General features: G+C 35.2%; 1 protein-coding gene across 1 annotated transcript in view; it reads left to right on the plus strand.

Moving 5' to 3' along the window:
- The window catches only part of UBR1 (ubiquitin protein ligase E3 component n-recognin 1), a 121591-nt gene that overhangs the window by 63333 nt on the left and 35279 nt on the right, over nucleotides 1–22979 (plus strand). Inside the window, exons 22-33 of the mRNA XM_069484359.1 lie at nucleotides 398–450; nucleotides 1871–1973; nucleotides 3123–3171; nucleotides 3573–3727; nucleotides 5114–5213; nucleotides 6580–6689; nucleotides 9226–9312; nucleotides 10570–10751; nucleotides 15489–15694; nucleotides 16971–17064; nucleotides 17840–17989; nucleotides 22571–22668. Of these exons, the coding sequence (XP_069340460.1) occupies nucleotides 398–450; nucleotides 1871–1973; nucleotides 3123–3171; nucleotides 3573–3727; nucleotides 5114–5213; nucleotides 6580–6689; nucleotides 9226–9312; nucleotides 10570–10751; nucleotides 15489–15694; nucleotides 16971–17064; nucleotides 17840–17989; nucleotides 22571–22668 (1387 nt within the window). The remainder of the gene's footprint in view (nucleotides 1–397; nucleotides 451–1870; nucleotides 1974–3122; nucleotides 3172–3572; nucleotides 3728–5113; nucleotides 5214–6579; nucleotides 6690–9225; nucleotides 9313–10569; nucleotides 10752–15488; nucleotides 15695–16970; nucleotides 17065–17839; nucleotides 17990–22570; nucleotides 22669–22979) is intronic.

Genomic DNA, 22979 nt, shown 5'->3' on the forward strand with positions numbered 1-22979 from the left:
CCCATTTATTTTGTTACCTTGGTTTTAGGGATTAGTACAGCATGGGTATATGCTTAAATGATGTGGGTGATGAACATACTACATAAAGAAAAGCTTCTTTTCTTTGAACTACGGGTAATGCCGTGTGTGTGTGTGTGTGTGTGTGTGTGTATACACACACGAAGGCAAACTTAGATAACATTTTTTTCTTATACAGTTTACACATGGGTCTTATAAGAAATTGGTCTCCCAAAACATAACTGACTTTAGACCTAATTTTTTTATAGTGGAAATTGGTCTTTTTAAAATTGTTTACAAAGTACTTCAGAGATGCAGTTGAAAATGTATTTCACTTGGCAGTAAGAGAAGAGCAAGTTGTTACATGGAGGTAAAAATGACAAAAATATTGTTTCAACAGGAAAATCATGAAACTGGTTTAGAGACTGTCATAAACAAAGTGGCCACATTTAAGTAAGTGCTTAATATTTATGCTTATTGTAAGAGGTAGATTGATCTCTGTTCTTTTACTTTGGATGCTTTGTATAATCCTTGCCTGAACTCCCAAGAGTAAGAATGGAGTACAGATTAGAAGGGGTGAGAATGAGGGGCACACAGTAGACACTTAGTACATGTTTGTTGAAGAAATGATTGTTTTTGGCAGGTGAATGAGAAATATCTATTTGTGACATTAGATGATTTAGGTAGTAAGTAAACCTTTCTGATAATCTCCTTCCCATTAATTTGAAGCCATAACTTCATATATTATACTATAAATTTTTATTTTATATGCTAATTTTATATTTTTCTAGTAGAGTTAAAACAGTATTTTACAATTCTTTCATTCTTTGAGGTATATAAAATGGAAATAAGATTTTAATTGTATTCTTAAAATTTGAAAAATTGATACTGTAGTGAATTTCTACTTGTTATTGTCTTTATAGATAAATTACTAGTTTCAAATAACTTTTAAGGTAGGATATAGCTTTTCTTGTGCTCTAATAATGTTCAGTGAAATTTTTTTTTTTTTTTTTTTGAGACAGAGTCTCACTCTGTTGACCAGGCTAGAGTGAGTGCCGTGGCGTCAGCCTAGCTCACAGCAACCTCAAACTCCTGAGCTCAAGGGATCCTCCTGTCTCAGCCTCCCAAGTAGCTGGGACTACAGGCATGCACCACCATGCCCGGCTATTTTTTTCTATATATATTTTTTAGCTGTCCATATAATTTCTTTCTATTTTTAGTAGAGGTGGGGTCTCGCTCTTGCTCAGGCTGGTCTCCAACTCCTAAGCTCAAACGATCCGCCCACCTCGGCCTCCCAGAGTGCTAGGATTACAGGCATGAGCCACTGCGCCCAGCTTCAGTGAAATATTTGATTTAAGAATTGGATAGAAACCAAAAGCTATTTAACATTCAGAACAAAGATGGTGTAGTCCTTTTGTCCTTAATGATTGTCCTTATAGTACTGTGTGGAGGATTCGATATATTTTCATTTGCAACTTGCTAACGATATGATGTCTCCCTATCATTTTAGATTTGACCTTAGACAATGGAATGTGCTTTAGTTGAGCAGACAACCTTTAGGCTTCACAAACTGTAAAAGAAGCCTTAGAGATTTAAGTAGGGCATCTAGATAGAACAAATTTCCCCAGATGTGTTTGAATTTCATAATTATAAAACACAACTTAACTGTTACCAGGACTTTATGTTCACAGTGTAGGCTTTAGTTTTACTATTGGAATGAAATTTATTATTCAGCTTAAGAAAGCTAAATGAGATATAATTATGTATTTTTCTGTATATTATGACTTCTAGATTAATTTTTAGGTTTTTATATTTTCTGTATTCTGTCCTTCAAGAACATGGCGGTTCATCTCTGTATTTTCCATCTATTTAGAAAACCAGGTGTATCAGGCCATGGAGTTTATGAACTGAAAGATGAATCATTGAAAGACTTCAATATGTACTTTTATCATTACTCCAAAACACAGCATAGCAAGGTAGGAAGAAGTATCTTTTTCAGTAAATAAACCTAAAATGCTTTATGCTTTTTAACTCCACAGAAAATGTCCTGCTTTTTCTGTAGTTTTCTGCTGGTTCTGATTAATAGTGGGCAGTGTCTCACCCAAGAAATAAAGTTGATTCAGTAATGTCATCTACTATATAGGCAATATTCAGATTTTCCTGATTATACCAAAAATGTTCTTTATAACTGTCTCAGAGGGAGGAGGATTCAATCAAGTATCACGTACTTCATGATCATGTACTTCATTTGGTTGTCAAGTTTCTACAGTCTCCTTTTAATTTAGGATAGTTCTTTTGCCTTTTTTGTCTTTTAATATTGACATTTCTGTAGAGTACAGGCTAGTTGTTCAGAATATTCTACTTTCTGTTATTTGCACGATTAGATTCAAATTAAACATTTTTTGGCAAGAGTACTATATAGGTGATATATTGCATCACGTAGTGTCTGTTTGTCCCATGAAGGTTGGTATTAAGTATGATCACTTAGGGGTGATGTCTGGCTTTGTCCTTATAAAGTGAATAATGTACAGCCCATTGCACATAATAGGCACTGGGTAAATATTTTGACTTAAAAGAATCAGGACTAAGTTCAGTTTTTTTGTTGTTGTTGTTGTTGTTGTTGTTGTTGTTTTGAGACAGGGTCTTGCTCTGTCACAGTGCAGTGCAGTGGTGTCCTCATAGCTCACTGCAACCTCAAACTCCTGGCCTTAAGCAGTCCTCTTGCCTCAGCCTCCCAAGTAGCTGGGACTATAGGCACACACCACGATGCCCAGCTAATTTGTGTATTTTTAGTAGAGACAGGGTCTTACTATTGCTCAGGCTGGTCTCGAACTCCTGAGCTCAAGCAATCCTCCTGCCTCAGCCTCCCAGAGTGCTAGGATTACAGGTGTGAGCCACTGTGCTTGGCGGGGACTAAGATTTTGATGAGGGATATTCCTCATCTATTTTGCAGTGGCTTTCCTTAGGATGGCCATTTTGTTTCTAGGACAAGGAAGCATTCTGAATACGTGCTTCAGTATATAAAGTATTTTAATAGATGGTTAGGTCTTTCCTGCCTGCTTTAAAATATTCCATTTGTTTCATGCTTGCAAAGCAGTATATTTAATGGTAGATTTTTTTTATAGGCTGAACATATGCAGAAGAAAAGGAGAAAACAAGAAAACAAAGATGAAGGTAAAAAGTGAGATTCTGAACTGATTCATTTTGACTATTTTCTGTGATTTTTGTATTAGCAAAGCATATAGTGTTTTGTTTTTGTTAGTTTTTGAGAGTAGGCAAGTAAAAGAAGTGGAAAGAGCCTTTTGCTTTTTGTTCACTTATTAATATGTGGTCAATATTAGCAGTCATAGAATTTTAAATTGATAGCATATGGCGTTTATTTTGGGCGACTGACATAGTAACTTATATTACATTTGATATTGAAATTTTCAGTACTTCAAGGGTAACAAAATATCATGTGTGTTGTTTTGCATGTAATCTATTATTTTTTGACATTTGCAATGTAGTATGTAGGATAACCCAAATAAGAATGTACCTGTTTGTCTCTTTTCCCATCCATCTCCCACCCCTTATAGCATTGCCACCACCACCTCCTCCCGAATTCTGCCCTGCTTTCAGCAAAGTGGTTAACCTTCTCAACTGTGATATCATGATGTACATTCTCAGGACCATATTCGAGCGGGCAATAGATGCAGATTCTAACTTGTGGACTGAAGGGATGCTCCAAATGGTGTGTTTACTTCAAATATATTCTCTATGTCGAGTCCTAGAGTTCTTGGGGATCTGAAGATCTCTGGTCTAACTTCCATCCGAACCACATCTACAGCACCTTAGACCTAGAGGTCACTAAAAATAGGTTACACATGACACAAATTTCCTTAGTGATACCTTCTTATATAGCATCTTACTCTTGGGAACCATTTATTAAACTATTATCTGTTTAATAAAATCCACAAAAACTAAAAAAGGCCTACTCATGCTAATAATAAATTGGTATGTGATCATTGCATTGTGATTTTTTTATATTTTTAATTTTACTTGTATTATAAGGAGACAGTATAATAAAGATTTGAAGACAGGTCTGGGCTTGAGTTCTGGGTTCCACTACTTCCTACTTAGGAGCAAAAAATAATTTTCTCATTAATGAAATGGATATAAGTGTAATTATTCATTGAGTTGTTACAATAATTACCTCAAGTGAAAGTAGCCATTTTTTCTTGATACTGTTATAGATAAATTACTTAATCATGCCACTTTGTAGTAGCTGTAATTGGATATTTATTTAGTACCTACCTAACTAAATTTTCTTTTTTCCGTGGGTCTTGTTGGTCTATAGGCTCTACATGCTATCATGCTGTATGTGTATCTCAATTTTTGTTATAATGGTGATAAATACGTGCAGTATTAAGTTTCAAACCATAGAGGTATATTTGAAATCAAGTTAAAACTTCTCTTCCTGCCTCTAGTGCCCTACATAGGAGATAAGCACTAGTAAAATTTTGTATAAAATTTTATATAATCATTCCACATTAGCATATATAAGTTTACCTCATTCTTGATAGCTGCATATTGCATTGTATGGATATACTATAATGTATTTAACTAGTTTCCTATTAATAGACATTCAGATTGTTTTTAGGTCTTTGCTGTAACAAAGAACACTAAAATGAACATCCTTGTGCAAATATTTTTGCATACTTAAAGGAGTGTATCTGTCATACTAATTCCTAGTATTGGCTTTGTACCTTTACATTTTTGATCGATATTTTCAAATTGACCTCTAAAAATGTTATACCAGTTTACCTTCCTTTTACCAGTGTGGTCAAAATTGCCTGCTTCCTAACACCTTTGCCAGCTCTGTATTTTACTAAACTCAAACTTTTGCCACTCTCATAGATGAAATACAGGATAATTTTGTTCCAACTCAAATTTTTAAAATTTTAAGTGATGAACATTTTTTGTATGTACATTCATCATTTCTTTTTCCATGAACTGCTTGTTTGTAAACATTGTGCATTTTTCATCTATCAAGTTGCTTATTTTTATACCTCTGCTTAAAATGTATTTACATAAATAAGCTCAGTTTTAAAGATCTTCTCTTATGTTCCTCCTTCAGGCATTTCATATTCTGGCATTGGGTTTACTAGAAGAGAAGCAACAGCTTCAAAAAGCTCCTGAAGAGGAAGTGACATTTGACTTTTATCATAAGGCTTCAAGTATGTTTGAGTATCACTTTTCGAAATAGTTCTAGCTAATTACCAATTTGGAGTTGACAGTTTAGATCTTACAGAGTTTTAATTTGTCAGTCCTGAAGGTTTAGATTTTTCTAGAGTTTTAATCTGTCAGTTCTTAAAACATAAGAAATCCTGAAATTACTTAAGTCTTCCTAGCATCTTTAGTTTTTTACTAGTATTTTTTAGCATACTAATATATTTTTTAATCTCCTACTGCAGTCCTTTTACTACATGACTCCCTACTGCCCACTTTTTTTTTTTGGTTGTATACAATGGAAGTTTCTTTCATTTCTCATCTCAGTATTACTGAATATTTGCTGCTGCATCAGTTGTAACATTCACATGACCCATCTGTGGAAGATATTAATGTTTCTGCATTTAAAATGATTGTAGAAGTTCGAATGAATGATAGCATGTTCATTTTGCATTGTTTTCAACTTGAAAGAAAAGAATAGATTTAAATTAGATTTCTATTGAATGCTACCTGATTAAACTAGTTTTTTCAAAGCACATTCCACATTTTCAAACCAATAGGCAGGAAAAAAGCATCTCATTTTCTATTTATATACTGTATTTTTAAGATCCCTGAAGACATCATGAACCTAATCAGTTTATGGATATAACCTCCATAATATCCACTTGGATATTTTTGGCAGTTTTGTTTTTTATTAAGCATTTTTGCTTAGACATTGAACCAAGTGGATGAGAGGTTAGACAGGTCATTAAGGGTAGGTTTTGTTTAGCAATGCCACTGGAAGATATAAAAGAGAGACTTCAAGTAATTCAAGTTTTCTTATATATCATTTTTTAACTTAGTACTTCATATAATTGTAACCCAGTACTTCATGTAGTTCCAGATCTTTCACTGAGAAATTAATGTAGTTAAGGGATTGATCAGCAAACCTTGGTTACCAATATGAATAACATTAACTAAAAATTGTAATTTGTACATAATTGTGAAGATACATTTGGCCCATCATATCTGTGGATTCTACATCCAGGGATTCAACCAACCACAGATCCAAGTTATTTGGGGTCAGGGTGGGATGGTTGCATCTGTAGTGAACATGTCAGACTTTTTCCTTGTCATTATTCTCTATACAATACCATATAACAGCTATTTACATAGCATTTGCATTGTATTAGGTATTATAAGTAATCTAGAGATGATTTAAAATATATAGGAGGATGTGCATAGATTACACACAAATACTACACCATTTTATATAAGGACTTGAGTATTAACAGATTTTGGTATCCACAGGGATCCTGGTGCCAATTCCCCATGGATACCAAGGGATGACTGTATATATTTATTTATGTTGTGTAATTTTGTGTTTTAAAAAAGGATTGGGAAGTACAGCTATGAATGCTCAGAATATACAAATGCTTTTGGAAAAACTCAAGGGAATTCCCCAGTTAGAAGGCCAGAAGGACATGATAACATGGATACTTCAGGTAAACTAGAAAAGTAAACTGATCGTATCATATAAGAATCCTCTGCTTGCCTCTGAAATTAAATCACTATTTTTTCAATTGTAAAGTCATTTGCTACTGATTTTCGTGATCACTCATATTTTTTCATATTATTAAGTGGTAATTCTATTTTCCCTGTTTGAGTGGAGTTTTTTAAAAAATAAAGCAAGATTGATTTATTTGCATCATTATTTAGTCAACATGTACTTAATACCTACTGTATGCCATGCTCACCTCTAAACTCTGACCAAGACAGACAAGGTGCTTGCTATCATGAAGCATACACTCTTGTTGAGGTGCAGGCAATAAACAAATAAACAAGAAAGTATGAGGGTAATTCAGTAGATGAGTAGGGAGTTTCTTTGGGTAATTAGAGAAGGCCACTTTCAGAAGGTGACATTGGAGCTAAGACCTGAAGGACATAGAGTCAGTCTTACAAGAATCCAGAAGAGTACTCCAGGAAGAGGGAACAACAGTGCAAAAGCTCTCAGGTGGCCTGAAAGAAGGCTAGTATGACTGGAACATGATGGGGGAGGGAGAGAAAGGTAGGCAATGAGGTCAGAGGGGCAGCCAAGGGCCAGATCATGTAGGACTTATAGGTCAGAGTAAAGAAAGTGGTAGCTTTTGTTTTTGAGGACAAGAAACCATTGAAGCACTTGATTGATTGATTGATTGATATTTTTTTTTTTTTTTTTGAGACACAGTCTCGCTCTGTTGCCTGGGCTAGAGTGCAGTGGTGTTGTCATAGCTCACTGCAACCTCAAACTCCTGGGCTCAAGTGATCCTCCTGCCTCACGCCACCATGCCTGGCTAATTTTTCTATTTTTTTGTAGAGACGGGGTCTCTCTCTTACTCAGGCTGGTCTTGCACTCCTGACCTCAAGCATTCCTCCGACCTTGGCTTCCCAGAGTGCTAGGATTACAGGCATGAGCCACCATACCCAGCTGAATTTTTAGTGACATAATCTGATCTGTATTTGTATAAGATCACTTTGGCTGCTGTGGAGTAAATGGGTTGCAGGGGACAGGCATAGAAGCAGGGAGACTATTGCAATAATCTTGGTGAGAAATAAGCATGACCTAGGCTAGATGCAGATGGAGAGAAACTGGACTGATTAAGGTATATGTTGAAGGTAGAATCTATAGTACTTGCTGATAGATTTGGTAGACAGGATGAGGGGAATCATGGAATCAAAGAAATTCCTGGATTTTGTGTTTGAACTATTGAGTAGATCGTAATGCCTTTGGGGAAGACTGAGTGAATGACAGGGAGAGGGAGAGGCTAGGAATGTTACTTTAATGGAAAACCCTTCACATGGAAACATGAAGCCAGGGTTATAGAGTTCATTGTATTCATTAAAATATTCTCATGTTTTCAGCTAGATGTTGTTTTGATATCAATTAGAAATTTTTGTACTGCTTTGTATTTCAAGAGGTCAGTCCTTTTTACTGTTATACTTAATTAGAAACATTCCTTAAGCAAGCTTGATATAATAGGATATGTAACTGTAAGATAATGATGTTACTAATATTTCTCTTGATGTAGATTTGAAGAATATTTAGTATTTGTGTTTAATTTATCAATATAATGATTTTAAAATATAAAATCAGAACAAAAAGTAGATACTATTCTACCTTAAGAAAGTAAATTGAACTGTCATTTAATCCAGCATTTATATCCTGTAGACATAGTGTTATAAATTGGAGATCTGTTTCTGAAAATTCATTTCCTATTAGAATACCAAAACTTACTACGAAAATATATGAAAAGCACAAGTATCTACTTTTAAAGACATTAGATCATTTACCCAGATGCTTAATTTAAAGCTATGTTGTCTGTGTTCCTTGTGGGAGGTTATTCCTTATGAGAACAAGGCTCCTTCAGAATATAAATAAGCTTAATGAATGCCCCATCCCATTACTGAAACCTTGACATTTGTTAGTAAAAAGGCGATGGATCTGTATAAACTGTTACGGAAATGTCTGCAAAGATAAATGATTAAGTGAAAAAAGGAGGTTTGAAACAATATGTATAGTAAGATCTCTTATGAAAATAGATATAAATATATTGCATATTCTGATAAATTTTTCATGGAAAAATATATTGATAAACTTTATTTTGGTTGTTGCTTTTGGAGAAAGGGGCTGAAATCAGGGAGAGGAAGGTTTTACTTTCCATTTTGTATCTTTGTCTTTATGTGACTTTGCACTAAAAATGTCATTTTAAATTTTTAAAAAGAAATTTTTGCCTGGCAAATCTCTCAGGTAAACAGAGGCATGCTCATAGCTGCATATTGAATCAGGGGATTTGCTGCCAGGGGCCGCCGCCTCAGCTGGATTGTTTATCCACCAGGACAGGTGTTTGTCACAGTCAGAGTCACTCTCCCCTCCCCCCCCCATTTATTGAAATAGTTTAAGGCAAAGACATTTGGAGACATTGTGACAAAATCAGATTGGGGAATTTTTCTATTTCTGTTCAGTCTAACCAAATCTTTTAACATTTCATCTGTTTTTCACAGATGTTTGACACAGTGAAGCGATTAAGAGAAAAATCTTGTTTAATGGTAGCAACTACTTCAGGATTGGAATCTATTAAGAATGATGAGGTAATAACACTGTAATAATGATAATATTCATCTCTGTCTTTAAACTTTACAGGTGTAAGGGAGCTGCTTCTTTTTGTTAGGAGGAACTTTATTGTAAAGTATGTGCTCTGGGATCTGTCCATCTTTTATTTGTTATGCTTTTGTACTGCAGGGATTAATGGTATTTGAGAGGTAATATTTCAGTATAGTTTATGTATTTTATAAAAGCAAAGGAAATTGACACATAGTGGAGCTCTATTAGAAATACCCTATTTTATTAATTTTTAAAATATTTGAATGTCTGAAATTGGGATGTGACTCACAATGGCTTCTTACAATCAATAGCATTCTTTAGAGAATTGTAAGATAATGATACATCTTAGATTCAATGAAATATAATATTTATTAATTTCCATAATATAGTGAATCTGGTTTTGATGATTCTGATATTGCAATTATTAGAATATCATTACTTGTATGGGGTTTGTTTGTTTGTTTTAATAGACAGGTCTCTGACTCTGTCATCTAGGCTGGAGTGCAGTGCCATGATCGTAGCTCACTGTAAACTGGAATTACTGGGCTCAAGTGATCCTTTGGCCTCAGTCTCCCAAGTAGCTAGGACTATAAGTATACCACCATGCCCAGATAATTTTTTAAGTTTTTTGTAGAGATGGGATCTCCTTGCGTTTCCCAGGCTGGTCTTAAACTCCTGGGCTTAAGCAGTCCTCCTTTCTTGGCCTCCCAAAATTTTGGGATTATAGGCATAAGCCCCTGACCCTGGCCTACTTTTGGTTATTAACCAGCCTTCCTAAAAGAAAAACACTGTATTTAAGTTAAAATAGAAAATAAAAAAGCACCAAATACATCTCTGTGATATTGTTAAAGTTCTCAGTCTCAGCAGTGCATGTAGGAGTAACTGTTTAGACATCATCAAGTTGGTTTAAATTGATTAAATGTCAATGATTAAGTGATTGGCAAATGATAAAATTTTATCTGTTTTTATTTCTTAATGTACCTGCCTTGAGTATAAAAGGCAGTTTATTGGATATTTAAGGTACTTGACCTTTTACATTAAATTATCGAAATAACCAAAGGAGCAATTCGTTGTGTGATGTGGTGGAGCCTGTAGTACTAATTTTGAAACATTAAACTGAATCTAGGCTTTAAGGAGTAATCAAGTCTTTCAGACTCATACTCTAGGAAATTTTGCCAACTGAACAGTACATGTAAATTTTTAACAATGAATCTTACCTAATTTTGTGATTTCTTAATACCCAGATTACTCATGATAAAGAAAAAGCAGAACGAAAAAGAAAAGCTGAAGCTGCTAGGCTACATCGCCAGAAGATCATGGCTCAGATGTCTGCCTTACAGAAAAACTTCATTGAAACTCATAAACTTATGTATGACAATACATCAGAAATGCCTGGAAAAGAAGATTCCATCATGGAGGAAGAGAGGTAAAACAAAGACAAAACCAAAATTAGCAACTCAATTTTTAGAGGAGAAATTAAATACTCACTTTAAATCATGTTTTTCCAAAATGTATTTTATAGTAAGAGAAATTAAACTATTTTTAAGCTAGAAAGGTCAAAGTAAAGGCTCTAAGGTGCTTATTGAATGTATTTTATATTGCTAAATGGTTTGAGTACATAATAAAGTTAAGAACCTTTATGTACAAAAAGATGTGACAGTAAGAACAACAAAAATAGAAATCAGCTCTTGTTATTTTGTATGTATGAGCACTTTTAGATACACATTTACACATCAGTTCACGTAGTCTACATTATTTTGTTTCTGATAAAAAAGACTGCAGTTATTGCCTATTGGAAATAAATTCTTCACCTGAAAAAGATGGTTTATACTAGTTTTTCTTTATTTCTTAAAGAGAAAGAAGACAATACCTATAGCTGTGGGCATGGACAGCACACTGGAATGGGAATCAGTAAATCTGGTTTTCTGATTCCTGACTGTGGTATGGTCTTGGAGAAATTAGAGCCATGCTTTGTGGGCAGTTACATAGGTTCAGTGAGAAAAGGGAGGAAGCAAAATAATGGTATTTTGAAAAGCATTCCAAGAAATTTAAAATACTGAAAATACTCAACTTATGTCCATATTTAATAACAAGCTTTCACTGCTATTTAAAACAATGTGTGCTTGGTCGAGTGTGATGGCACACACCTGTAGTCCCAGCTACTTGGGAGGCTGAGGTAAAAGGATCTCTCAAATTCAGGAGGTGGAGCCTACATTGAGCTATGGTGATGTCAGTACACTCTAGCTCGGGCAACAGAGGAAGACCCTGTCTCAAAAATAAAAAAATTTAAAAAATAAAGTAAAAACAATGTGTGCTATACATACTTTTAGAAAATTGTGCTTTTGCATTAATAGTAGGCACATTAAATTCTATGTAACATGTTTGTAATCCTGAAGCTGAGTATACTAACAAGGACCATAAATAATGACTATATTAGAGATTAAAAAGATATGAAGGTAAGCCTTCCTTGGCTGACTATAGTGTAATAAAACTAAAAATAAATAAAAACTTTAAACAAGCATGGAGGTTCCACTTCTAAATATTATGTAATAACAACATCCTATTTAGGAAGTAGTGAGAAGAAAACTACTGACTATCAAAATAAAAAGTTATAAAGCAAAGGTGTACTCAGAATTACTATTATTTTTTTTTTTTCTGAGACAGAGTCTCACTCTGTTGCCTGGGCTAGAGTGCCGTGGCGTCAGCCTAGCTCACAGCAACCTCAAACTCCTGGGCTCAAGTGATCCTATTGCCTCAGCCTCCCAAGTAGCTGGGACTACAGGCATGCACCACCATGCCCGGCTAATTTTTTCTATATATTTTTAGTTGGCTGGATAATTTCTTTCTATTTTTAATAGAGACGGGGTCTTGCTCTTGCTCAGGCTGGTCTCAAACTCCTGAGCTCAAACGATCCACCCGCCTCGGCCTCCCCAGAGTGCTAGGATTACAGGCGTGAGCCACCACGCCTGGCCTGTACTCAGAATTAATTAATGGCCTTAATGCTTTCATTATTTATTTTTTTGCCTGATTGATTAGATATGTGATTTATGAATGTGTTCTTATTGAAAACAGTTCAAATAATGCAGTAAGTTCCCTTTGACCATCCTCTACTTTCCTGATCTTTTTCCACAGATAACCATGATTATAAATTACCACTGTTCTAGACCCTTTTCTATGCATTTATAAACATGTGTACCTGAGGAAATAATGAGGCATGTGTTGTGGTTTTTAGTGATTTCTTTTTGTTACCATACATTTTGTTCTGTAGCTTGCTTTTTCAATGTCTTATAAATCTTTTTCTATCAGTACATATAGATCTATAGTATAGATTCTATATCATTGTTTATGACTGCTGCATAGTCTTCTATGATGTGGATATATAATATTTAATTATCTGAATTTGGACATTTAGGTTGCTTCTAATTTTCCTTTATTACAATTTGTAAGCACCTTTTTGTATGTGCGTTTTTGTGCAATTGTGCAAATGCTTCTCAAGATTGGACTCTAATAAGTGAAAGGTCTGGGTCAAAATTTTAACAGATATGGCTACATTGCTCTCCAAAATGGTTTTACCAATTTCTACTCCCAGCAGTGTATAAGAGTATCCATTTACTTTATTCTTACCAATACTTAACTATCATTAGGACTTGAAAATATTTGATATTATCAAAATTGTAATTTGTACCAATATGACTGAATTTCCCTGATTACTAGTCCTAGGTTGCGCATCTTCTCATATCATTGCCTGTTTCATTTTAACTTTGGGGAAATACCTGTTTTTATCCTTTGCTCATCTCTATTGGATGCTTTGCTCTTATTGAAGTCCTTTAAAATTATGGATACTAAACTTTGTTAAATATGTTTCCCATTTTTTGTCCTTATTTCTTTAACATTTAATTATGGTGTTTAGCCATAGAGAAGTTTTCGATATTGATGAAGACAGCTTTATCAGTATTTTAGAGTTTTTACTTTTTGTATCTTGTTTAAGAAAGCTTTCCCTATCCCAAGTCTCAAATATATTCTTTTTTTTTTAAACCACAAGAAAATTTTTTTTCTTAGAGATAGGGTCTAGCTATGTTGCCCAGGCTGGAGTGTAGTGGCTGTTCACAGACACCATCGTAGAGTTCTACGGCCTTGAACTCAGCCTCCTGTATAGCTGGGACTACAGGGATGTGCCACTAGGTCCAGCCAAAATTTTGATTATGTTATATTAATACATTTTCCTTTTAAAAATTAAATGTTGCCTGTAATCTCAGCACTTTGGGAGGCCACGGCAGGAGGATCGGTTGAGCCCAGGAGTTCAAGACCAGCCTGGGCAATGTAGCAGTACTCCATCTCTATGAAAAATAAAAAAATTAGCCAGGCATGGTGGCATGTGCCTGTAGTCCTGGCTAATAGGGAGGCTGTGGTGAGAGGATCTCTTGAGCCTAGAAGTTCGAGACTGGTGAGCTAAGATTGTGCCACTGCACTCCAGCCTGGGCAACAGAGTAAGATTCTGTTGCTAAAAAAAATGAAAATAAATAAAAATCAAATATTAGAGATAAAGCTGAAGTTCCATTTGAGCACCAGCCCAAATCCTAGACTTCTTTCTACTCTTCCTCAAAGTTTCTCTGATTGTAAGTTTTATATGTATCTTAATCAGAATTTTTATTATTCTGGTACATACAAATATATGTAACCATAGAAATTATATAGTGTGACTCAGCCTTTTGTTTTATTTGCATATATATTACATATCATCCTGCGACTTCCCATTTTCACTGAATAGTATAATATGTCTTGGAAATCTGTATATGTTCTTACATTCAAAATGAGTTCAGTGTTTCTCAGTCTTCACATTTGGACAGTGATTCTTTTTCATGCCGTATTATCCCGTAAATTGTGGAACATTTAGATCCCCTGCCAACTAGTCTTTATGACAACCAAAAAGTAAACCTCCTCCATGTATTTATTGCCAGATGCCTCCTGAGACGTGGTACCACCTAGCTGAAACCCACATTTTTAAACCTGTATAGCATTCTATATTAAAAGTTCATTTACATTGGTGATAAACATTTATTTCCAGTTTGTTTAATGATACACCATATTTCAGTGAGCTTCCTGTGCAGAGAGACAATATTGCAGAGTAGTTCAGAGCATGGCCTGTAAGGCCAGATTAACTGGGTTAAATCCTGCCTCTGCTACTTACTAGTGATGAGTCATTGAGTGAGTGTCACTGTCTCTAGGCCTCAGTTTCTTCATGTGAAAAATGGAGGTAATAAAAGTAGCTGCCTCATAGGATTATTATAAGGATTAAGTGAGTAAACATAATGTTAGGCATTTGAAACAGTGCCTAGCTTCACAATCAGCACATTATAAATATTTGCTATTTTTATATATTATTATTGCACACATCAGTAGATCCTAAGATTTACCAAATCACTAAGAGTAGGTCCTAAGAATTGCTAAACCTTAACAAATCAGAGTTGGTCCTGGGAATTGCTAAGTCATTAAGGTGTAAGTTTTTCAGTTTTAGTAGCTACCAAAATAGAATAGAAATCTAAATGCATAATGAGAGGGAATGGATAAAACTACTATGGCACATACAGTAAGAGTCTTGTGCAGCCATTTAAAAAAGTTTCTGAAGAAATTTTAGTGACATTACAAAATAACAAAGATGTAAGTGAATAAATAAAGCAGGATGCAAGTCTGCATATATAATGTGATCTCATTTATGTAAAGAAGTATATTATAAATAGAAAGCAGACTAGAAGGAAATATATAAGGTTACTAGTGGTTATCTCAAGGTTGTAGGAATATAATGCTTTTTATTTTCTTCTTTATACTTTTGTAGATTTTCTAAAATTTCTTCAATAAGCATGTATTACTTTTATGTCCAGAAAAAACTAATAACTAAGCTCGTTGGTACAGTAAATTAAGTATAATTATGTATACATTATATTTTATAATTTTTTATACTTAGCAACACTTGTACTTTATAAGAAGTAAATAACTGATAAAAGCCAGAAAGGTTAGAGGGGAAGCTTTTAAGTTAATATTGCTAAATATCATTTTTATTTTTATTTTTATTCAAGTTCTCGCCTACAGTTATTTAAAATATACCAAAATATAAAGAAAAGTGACCAAAATGTGTGTCCTCATTTCTGGTTGTTTCTTTTGGTAGCACCTCAGCAGTCAGTGACTACTCTAGAATTGCTTTGGGTCCTAAACGGGGTCCATCTGTTACTGAAAGGGAGGTGCTGACATGCATCCTCTGCCAAGAAGAACAAGAGGTGAAAATAGAAAGTAATGCCATGGTATTATCGGCCTGTGTCCAGAAATCCACCGCCTTAACCCAGCACAGGGGAAAACCCATAGAACTCTCAGGGGGTATGTATTGTTTAATCAATATCCTTATGAGCATTTCTTTTCATACCTATATAATTAGAAAAAAATACTACTTCAAAGAAATTTGGGAGTGAGGTTATATTTAGTTATTTGATCAGATCACAAATTACCCATATATAAAATGACTGTAGGTTTTTATAATGTTGGCTACTTTGTTTTATTTTTTTATTTTAATTTTTGTTAGCACTTGGCCACATTGCTCATTCTGTCTTTCTGTTTCTTTTTGCTGAACCATTTGAAAGTAGGTTACAGGCATCCTGACATTTCATCCCTAATATTTCCACATGCATTTTCTAAAACTAAGGACAATCTGTTATATATCTACCATACTATTATCATATTGAAGAAAGTAATAATTCAGGAATATCCTCTAATATAAAATCCATATTTCCCCAAATATTCTCAAAATGTCTTCCATAGGTAGACTTTCTTTTTAAGAATTCAGGTCGGTTGTTTTGTATAGTGTGTTACTATATTGTGAATTTGTCTTATTGTTACCTCATTATTAGATTCATGGTAAACATTTTCTTGGCAAAAATACTCATTACAGAATATATCGCACTTACATCACATCAGGAGTTAGCTGCTTTGTTTTTAAAATACCCTTGGAAGAAAAATAATAAAGGCTAACATTTATTGAGTACTTAACATGTGCCAGGCACTTGGTAAGTGCTTTATGTGTATTTACTTATTCCTTTATTCTCACAATAGCCCTATGAGTTCAGTATCAACATTGGCTCCATTTTACAGATGAGGGAACTGAGGCACCAAGAAGTCAAGTAACCTGTCCAAGGCCAAGAATTTTAAGTGAAACCAGAATTTGAAATCCCTAATCTGTGCGTTTTCCTACTAGGTTAATTCCCCTGAATACTCCCTTAAATTACTATGTACTCAAATTACCCGTAAAATTACAAAAGTAATTAAAGGTTTGAAATATAGAAGATCACTTCAACAACCAAGATAATGCAGTTTAAACCTAATGTTCAGAATTAAAATGTAAATCATAGATACAGTTATTAATCCATACTAATTTTAGAATCATATCTGATAGTCTGGCTTTATTCTTTTCTCTTTTTTATTACTATAAAGAATGTATACCTTGCTATCATGATATTGTGATACTTTTCTTGGACTTCCTAAGAAAGTTTGTGATTCAACTTTTGAACCTGATAACCTACCTCTCTCTCTTCCCCTTGCCCCCCTTTATAACTTTGGAAGAGATGAATACATATCTATTATTTTTGTCTTCCTGTACTAGAAACCCTGGACCCACTTTTCATGGATCCAGATTTGGCATATGGAACTTATACAGGAAGCTGTGGTCATGTAATGCATGCAGTGTGCTGGCAGAAGTAAGTTGTCCTTCTGACATGTTCTTGAAAGAGACTAGGAACATTGAAGTTCATTCAAGGCCACAAAAAGGCATGTTTTTTCATGTCTTCTTTCCTTCTTATTTGAATAATTGAAGCAGTTTTAATTACTAATTCTGTTTGCATGATACTAATTATTACCAACTTTGGAAAGTGATGTGTAAAGTTATCAACTTAAGATTTTCAGTGTTCCTTTGTGCTTGTTCTCCACAAACTACTCAGTTGCTCTCCATCAGTATTCATGTAAAAGGAGCAGTAATCTTTATAAAAATCTCATTCCCCTCAAAACATAGTACAGTGAAAAGTATCTTTGAGAAAGAATAGGACAAGAGGTGTTAGTTCTATTAATATTTCTGGAAAAGATAAAAATTCAGAAGTGTAATTCCTGAGCAATCTTTTGTATAGAGTTTACCCATTTGACATTAGATTAAAATATATAATTTTCCTATGGTAGCTCTCACTACTTCAGTTGGTCACTGGAAACTGCGGAAAGTAGTATCTATTAATAAGTTGTATGTCCATTTGTTGAGGCAGGAGACAAGTTATGATTTAGTAAACTTATATTAAATTTCTATGTGTCCTGATGTATTTTCCACTTTGCCCCCAAAAGAATAGGCAGCGTGCTTGTTCTATAATTATAACTTGTGAATTTTTGTATATAGATTCTGTGGAGCAAAAATTTCAGATTTTTTTACTTGGATTAAAGCAAAGATATGCGTATGTTTCTAAATAGGCCTGTGTCTTTGGTATTTTGCAGGTATTTTGAAGCTGTACAGCTGAGCTCTCAGCAGCGCATTCATGTTGACCTTTTTGACTTGGAAAGTGGAGAATATCTTTGCCCTCTTTGCAAGTCTCTGTGCAATACCGTGATCCCCATTATTCCTTTGCAACCTCAAAAGATAAACAGGTATATTTTAATTTATATTATGGTTAATTTTTTTAAAGCTGTTTTTAGTTCTTTAATTTGTGCCTGTTTTTATTAGGTTACTAGTTTATTTTTTACTCTTTAGGGTAATTAATACTTTTCATTTTTTAACTTGAATCATACTTTTAAAATGTGATTAAAAGCCTCATATTTTGGTCTCTAAGAGAACTAGATTGTTCATTTACTCAAATCTGTATGTTGTGCATATATTTTCCAATAGCCATTAAAGTAAATAGAACTCTGATCTCTGTCTTAGCACTCCTATAAGGAGAAAAGATGCAGAAAAAATTCATTCCTTTCATATGACCCTTTGCCATATCAGAGTTACCATTTGGAATTTGGTAGCTCTAAATGTCTTTGTATTATTTTTTTAATTCTATTTTTCTGAAGATCCAAATACTGTAGAGCTTTAGAGACATGGACAAAATGTTAACTATAAAAATAAATAAAACACTAGATTTATTATATATGTCTTTGGATAGTGTTTGAGCACTTAGAGTTTTTAAATTTTTATATTTGGTCATCTATCAGTGAAATTTAGCAGCAAATTCTTTTTTTTTTTTTTTTTATGACAACCTGGACACTTAATTATATGTTTCTATATTCTCACTGTTCTGCATGATGATAACAGTACTATTTATATTGTTGTTATTATTTCAGTTTAAAAGTCAATGAATTCATAATGATAAACCTAAGTTCTGCTAAAGAAAATGGTTTTTTAAAAAATAGAAACACCTTTAGCATGTCTCCATAACATAAGAGTTCAAAGGTGATAGGTTTGTTAAGCAGGGTCAACAAATAGTTGCTCCGCCTCTACTATTCCATGTCACTGGGAAACCTAATTTGGAAATTGTCATCTTCAACATATTAGGACATAGAATGTCACTTTATAGGAAGAAGGCAGCATGAAACAGATTTATCTTTCATTTATTAGTACTTAATATGTTCTAGGTGCTCTACCAAGCACATGCTACATTATTTTATTCTCTTATTTAATGAGGTGTTAAGTATTATTATTTCCATTTAAAGATAAGGAATTAGAGACTATGAGTGGTTTTTACTTGTTCAAGGCAAACTCAGGATTTGAACCCAGACCTTACTACAAAGCCTTACCTAACTGTACAACTGAAGACAAAGATAAAATAAATCACAATAAAGTAACTGCAACTTCTTGTTAGCTTATACCAGCCTTTTTTACAAATGATTCCCCAAAATAAGTATTATTAAACATGTAAATTATTCTCTAAAGAAATATCCAACAACTTCTTGCCTTGATGTCTTCAAGAATAGTATGCTTCAGAGCAATCCTTCCTAAATTCAAAAAGCTGATCCTATGACCAGGGCTCTTAGAACCCTGGAACATTTTTAATCTATAGTAACAGTTTTGTTACTCTGGATCTGAAATATATAATTGTATGTAACATTTTTATTAGGCACTTGAACTTACCTGGGTAGTTGCTTATATTTGCTTTTTTGTATTTTAGAAAATTAAGATGAGTATAATATATGCTATTAAAGGTAGAAGCATATAAAAACTAGCAAAACTAATATTTTGATTAAAATTTATCAAAAATTTATAATATAAATTTATATAAAAAATTTAAAGTAATAAGTTAGTTTTTTTGTTTGTTTTTGAGATAGGATCTCACTCTGTCTCCTGGGGTAGAGTAAAGTAGCATCATCAGAGCTCACTGCAACCTCGAACTCCCGAGCTCAAGCGAACCTCCTGCCTCAGCCTCCCGAGTAGCTGGGACTACAGTGACACCCGGCTAATTTTTCTATTTTTTATAGAGGCGAAGTCTAGCCACATTGCTCAGGCTGGTCTCAAACTCCCGGCCTCAAGTGATCCTCCCACCTCAGCCTCCCAAAGTGCCTCCCAAAATGATGGGAATACAAGCATGAGCCACCATGCCTGGCCTCAGCTAGTATTTTTAAAGAAAATTGGTTGGCTGGGTGCAGTGGCTCACACCTGTCATCCCAACACTTTGGGAGGCTGAGGTAGGAGGATCTCTGGAGGCCTGGAGTTTGAGACCAGCCTGGGAAACATAGTGAGACCCCACCTCAACAAAAAAACAGAAAAATTAGCTGGCTTGGTGGGGTGCACCTATAGTCCCAGCTACTCGGGAGGCTGAGGTGAGAGGATCGCTTGAGCCCTGGAGTTTGAGGTTACAGTGAGCTATGATCACACCACTGCACTCCAGCCTGGGTGACAGAGTGAGATCCTGTCTCTAAAAAGAAAAAAAAAAGAAAGAAAATTGGTCATAAGGTCATAATCAGTCATAGTATGTTTTCATTTTTTTTTTTTTTTTTTTTTTGAGACAGAGTCTTGCTTCGTTGCCCTGGCTAGAATGAGTGCCGTGGCATCAGCCTAGCTCACAGCAACCTCAAACTCCTGGGCTTAAGCGATCCAACTGCCTCAGCCTCCCGAGTAGCTGGGACTACAGGCATGCGCCACCATGCCCGGCTAATTTTTTTTTCTATATATATTTTAGTTGGCCAGATAATTTCTTTCTATTTTTAGTAGAGACAGGGTCTCGCTCTTGCTCAGGCTGGTCTCGAACTCCTGACCTTGAGCGATCCACCCGCCTCGGCCTCCCAGAGTGCTAGGATTATAGGCGTGAGCCACCGCGCCCGGCCCTGTTTTCATTTTTGAGTGCCAAAAAAATTTTTAGATCAACTTTGTGCCCAGATAGATGAATTTTTACTAGTTTATTATGTATTTAACTTCACTCAAAACTGTCCTTTCAACTTTCAATAAACAGATTCCTAGTTAAAAATAACAGTTTCTGGTTTGCTTTGGTTTTTTTTTTTTTTTTTTTTTTTGAGACAGGGTCTCACTCTGTCGCCTGGGCTAGAGTGCCGTGACATCATCATAGCTCACCGCGAACTCAAACTCCTGGGCTCAAGCAATCCTTCTGCCTCAGCCTCCTGAGTAGCTGGAACTACAGGCGCGCACACATGCCCTGCTAATTTTTTCTATTTGTAGTAGAGACAGAGTCTTGCTCTTGCTCAGGTTGGTCTCGAACTCTGGAGCTCGAGGGATCTGCCCACCTCAGCCTCTCGGAGTGCTAGGATTACAGGCATCGGCCACTGCGCCCAGCCCCTGGACCAAGTCCCTGCCCTTTTAAAATTTATATTCCAGAAAGGAGAGACTGGCAATAAACAAATAAAAAAACCCAAAGTGTTGAGTAGTGAGAAATTCTATGAAAAAACTAAAGCAGCAGGGTAAAGGGCTAGAGATAGACTGGAGCATGAGGCTATTTATACATAGCGTTGTCAGGGAACTTCTCTCAGAGTTGGTGACATTTTAATAGAGACCTGAATGAAGTAAGGGATAAGCAGTGCTACTCTCTGGGAGAAGAGAATTCTAAGCACAGACAACATCAAGAGCAAAGGCCTGAGGTTGGGAACCAGATCAGCTGCTTTGAGGCACAGCAAGAAGGCAGCATGACTAGAATGGAGCAAGCAAAGACCAGATCATAAAGGGGCTTATGAGCTAAGATTAGAGATTAGAATTTTTAGGCCAGGCTCAGTGGCTCACGCGTATAATCCCAGCACTTTGGAAGGCCAAGGCGGCTTGGAAGGCCTCAGGAGGATGGCTTGAGGCCAGGAGTTCGAGACTAGCCTAATCACAGAGCAAGACCCCTGTCTCTACAAAAAATAGAAAAATTGTCCTGGTGTGGTGGAGCTTGCCTATAGTCTGAGCTACTCGGGAGGCTGAGGCAGGAAGATCACTTGAGGCCAGCCCAGGAATTTGAGGCTGCAGTGAGCTATGATGATGCCACTACACTCTAGTCCAGACGACAGAGCGAGACCCTGTCTCGAAGAAAAAAAAAAAAAAAAGAAGTTGGAATTTTTATTTTATGTGTGATGGGAAACCATTAGAGTATTTTGAACAGGGGAGTGATATGATCTGATTTACATTTTAGAAAATCCCTCTACCTGCTGTATGACAAATTCATACTTATGAAACACAGGAGTAGAAGTAAGAGTCTACTGAAGTAATCGAGGGGGGGGAGGGATGACCTGACTTCGACAAGCATAGTAGTGATAGAGATAGAGAGAAGCGATCAATTTAGGATATATTTAAAAGGTAAAACTGCAAGACTAGCTAGTAGATTAGAATGCTGGGTGTGAGGGAACCAGAGAAATCAATCAGAGAGCAACTGGAATGGTGATTCCATTTAGTGACATTTGCTGCTTCCGGGTGATGTCTTATTCCTTGTGCTTTTTTTTTTTTTTTTTTCTCCTTGTTGAGACAGGGTCTCACTACTACTCAGCCTGGTCTTGAACTCCTGGCCTAAAGCAGTCCTCCTGCCTCTGCATCCCAAAGGGGTGGGATTACAGGAGTGAGCTACCACAGCCATCCTTGTACTTTTAAAATTTCCCTCCACTCCCAAAAAACTACATTTTTAGACACATGTTTCTATAACCTAGAAAATTAGTCTGGCGGAATTGGACTTTTTAATATAGCCATTTATCCAGAGAAGGACTGTGCAAGTTCAGCTTTTCAGTTTGACTTTGTACCAATGGCTTTAATCATTTTTAAATATCATTTTTCAGTGAGAATGCAGAAGCTCTGGCTCAACTTTTGCCCCTGGCACGATGGATACAGACTGTTCTGACCAGAATATCAGGTTATAATATAAGACATGCTAAAGGTTTGCTTAAATTTATTTTATATTAGCTGTGTGAAAATTGTCAGAATCTTTTTTTAAGTAATTATTATGCTAAAATATGATTTATAAGAACAGATTTGTTGAATATCAGGAAAAAGAGATTTTTGAAGCTAAGATTAAGTTTGACTTAAATAACTTTACTCAATCATTTTTTATACTGGGAGGCAATATAGACAGTGATTAATCTGTCTATCCAATTTGTCTATCTGACTGAACCAAGATGGTAGACTGCTTGGATTTAGATCTTGGATTCAAGATTCATCTAAATCACTAAGATATCCAGTTACTGGATA

Source organism: Eulemur rufifrons, chromosome 2, assembly GCF_041146395.1.
Source record: "Eulemur rufifrons isolate Redbay chromosome 2, OSU_ERuf_1, whole genome shotgun sequence".
Classification (NCBI taxonomy): domain Eukaryota; kingdom Metazoa; phylum Chordata; class Mammalia; order Primates; family Lemuridae; genus Eulemur; species Eulemur rufifrons.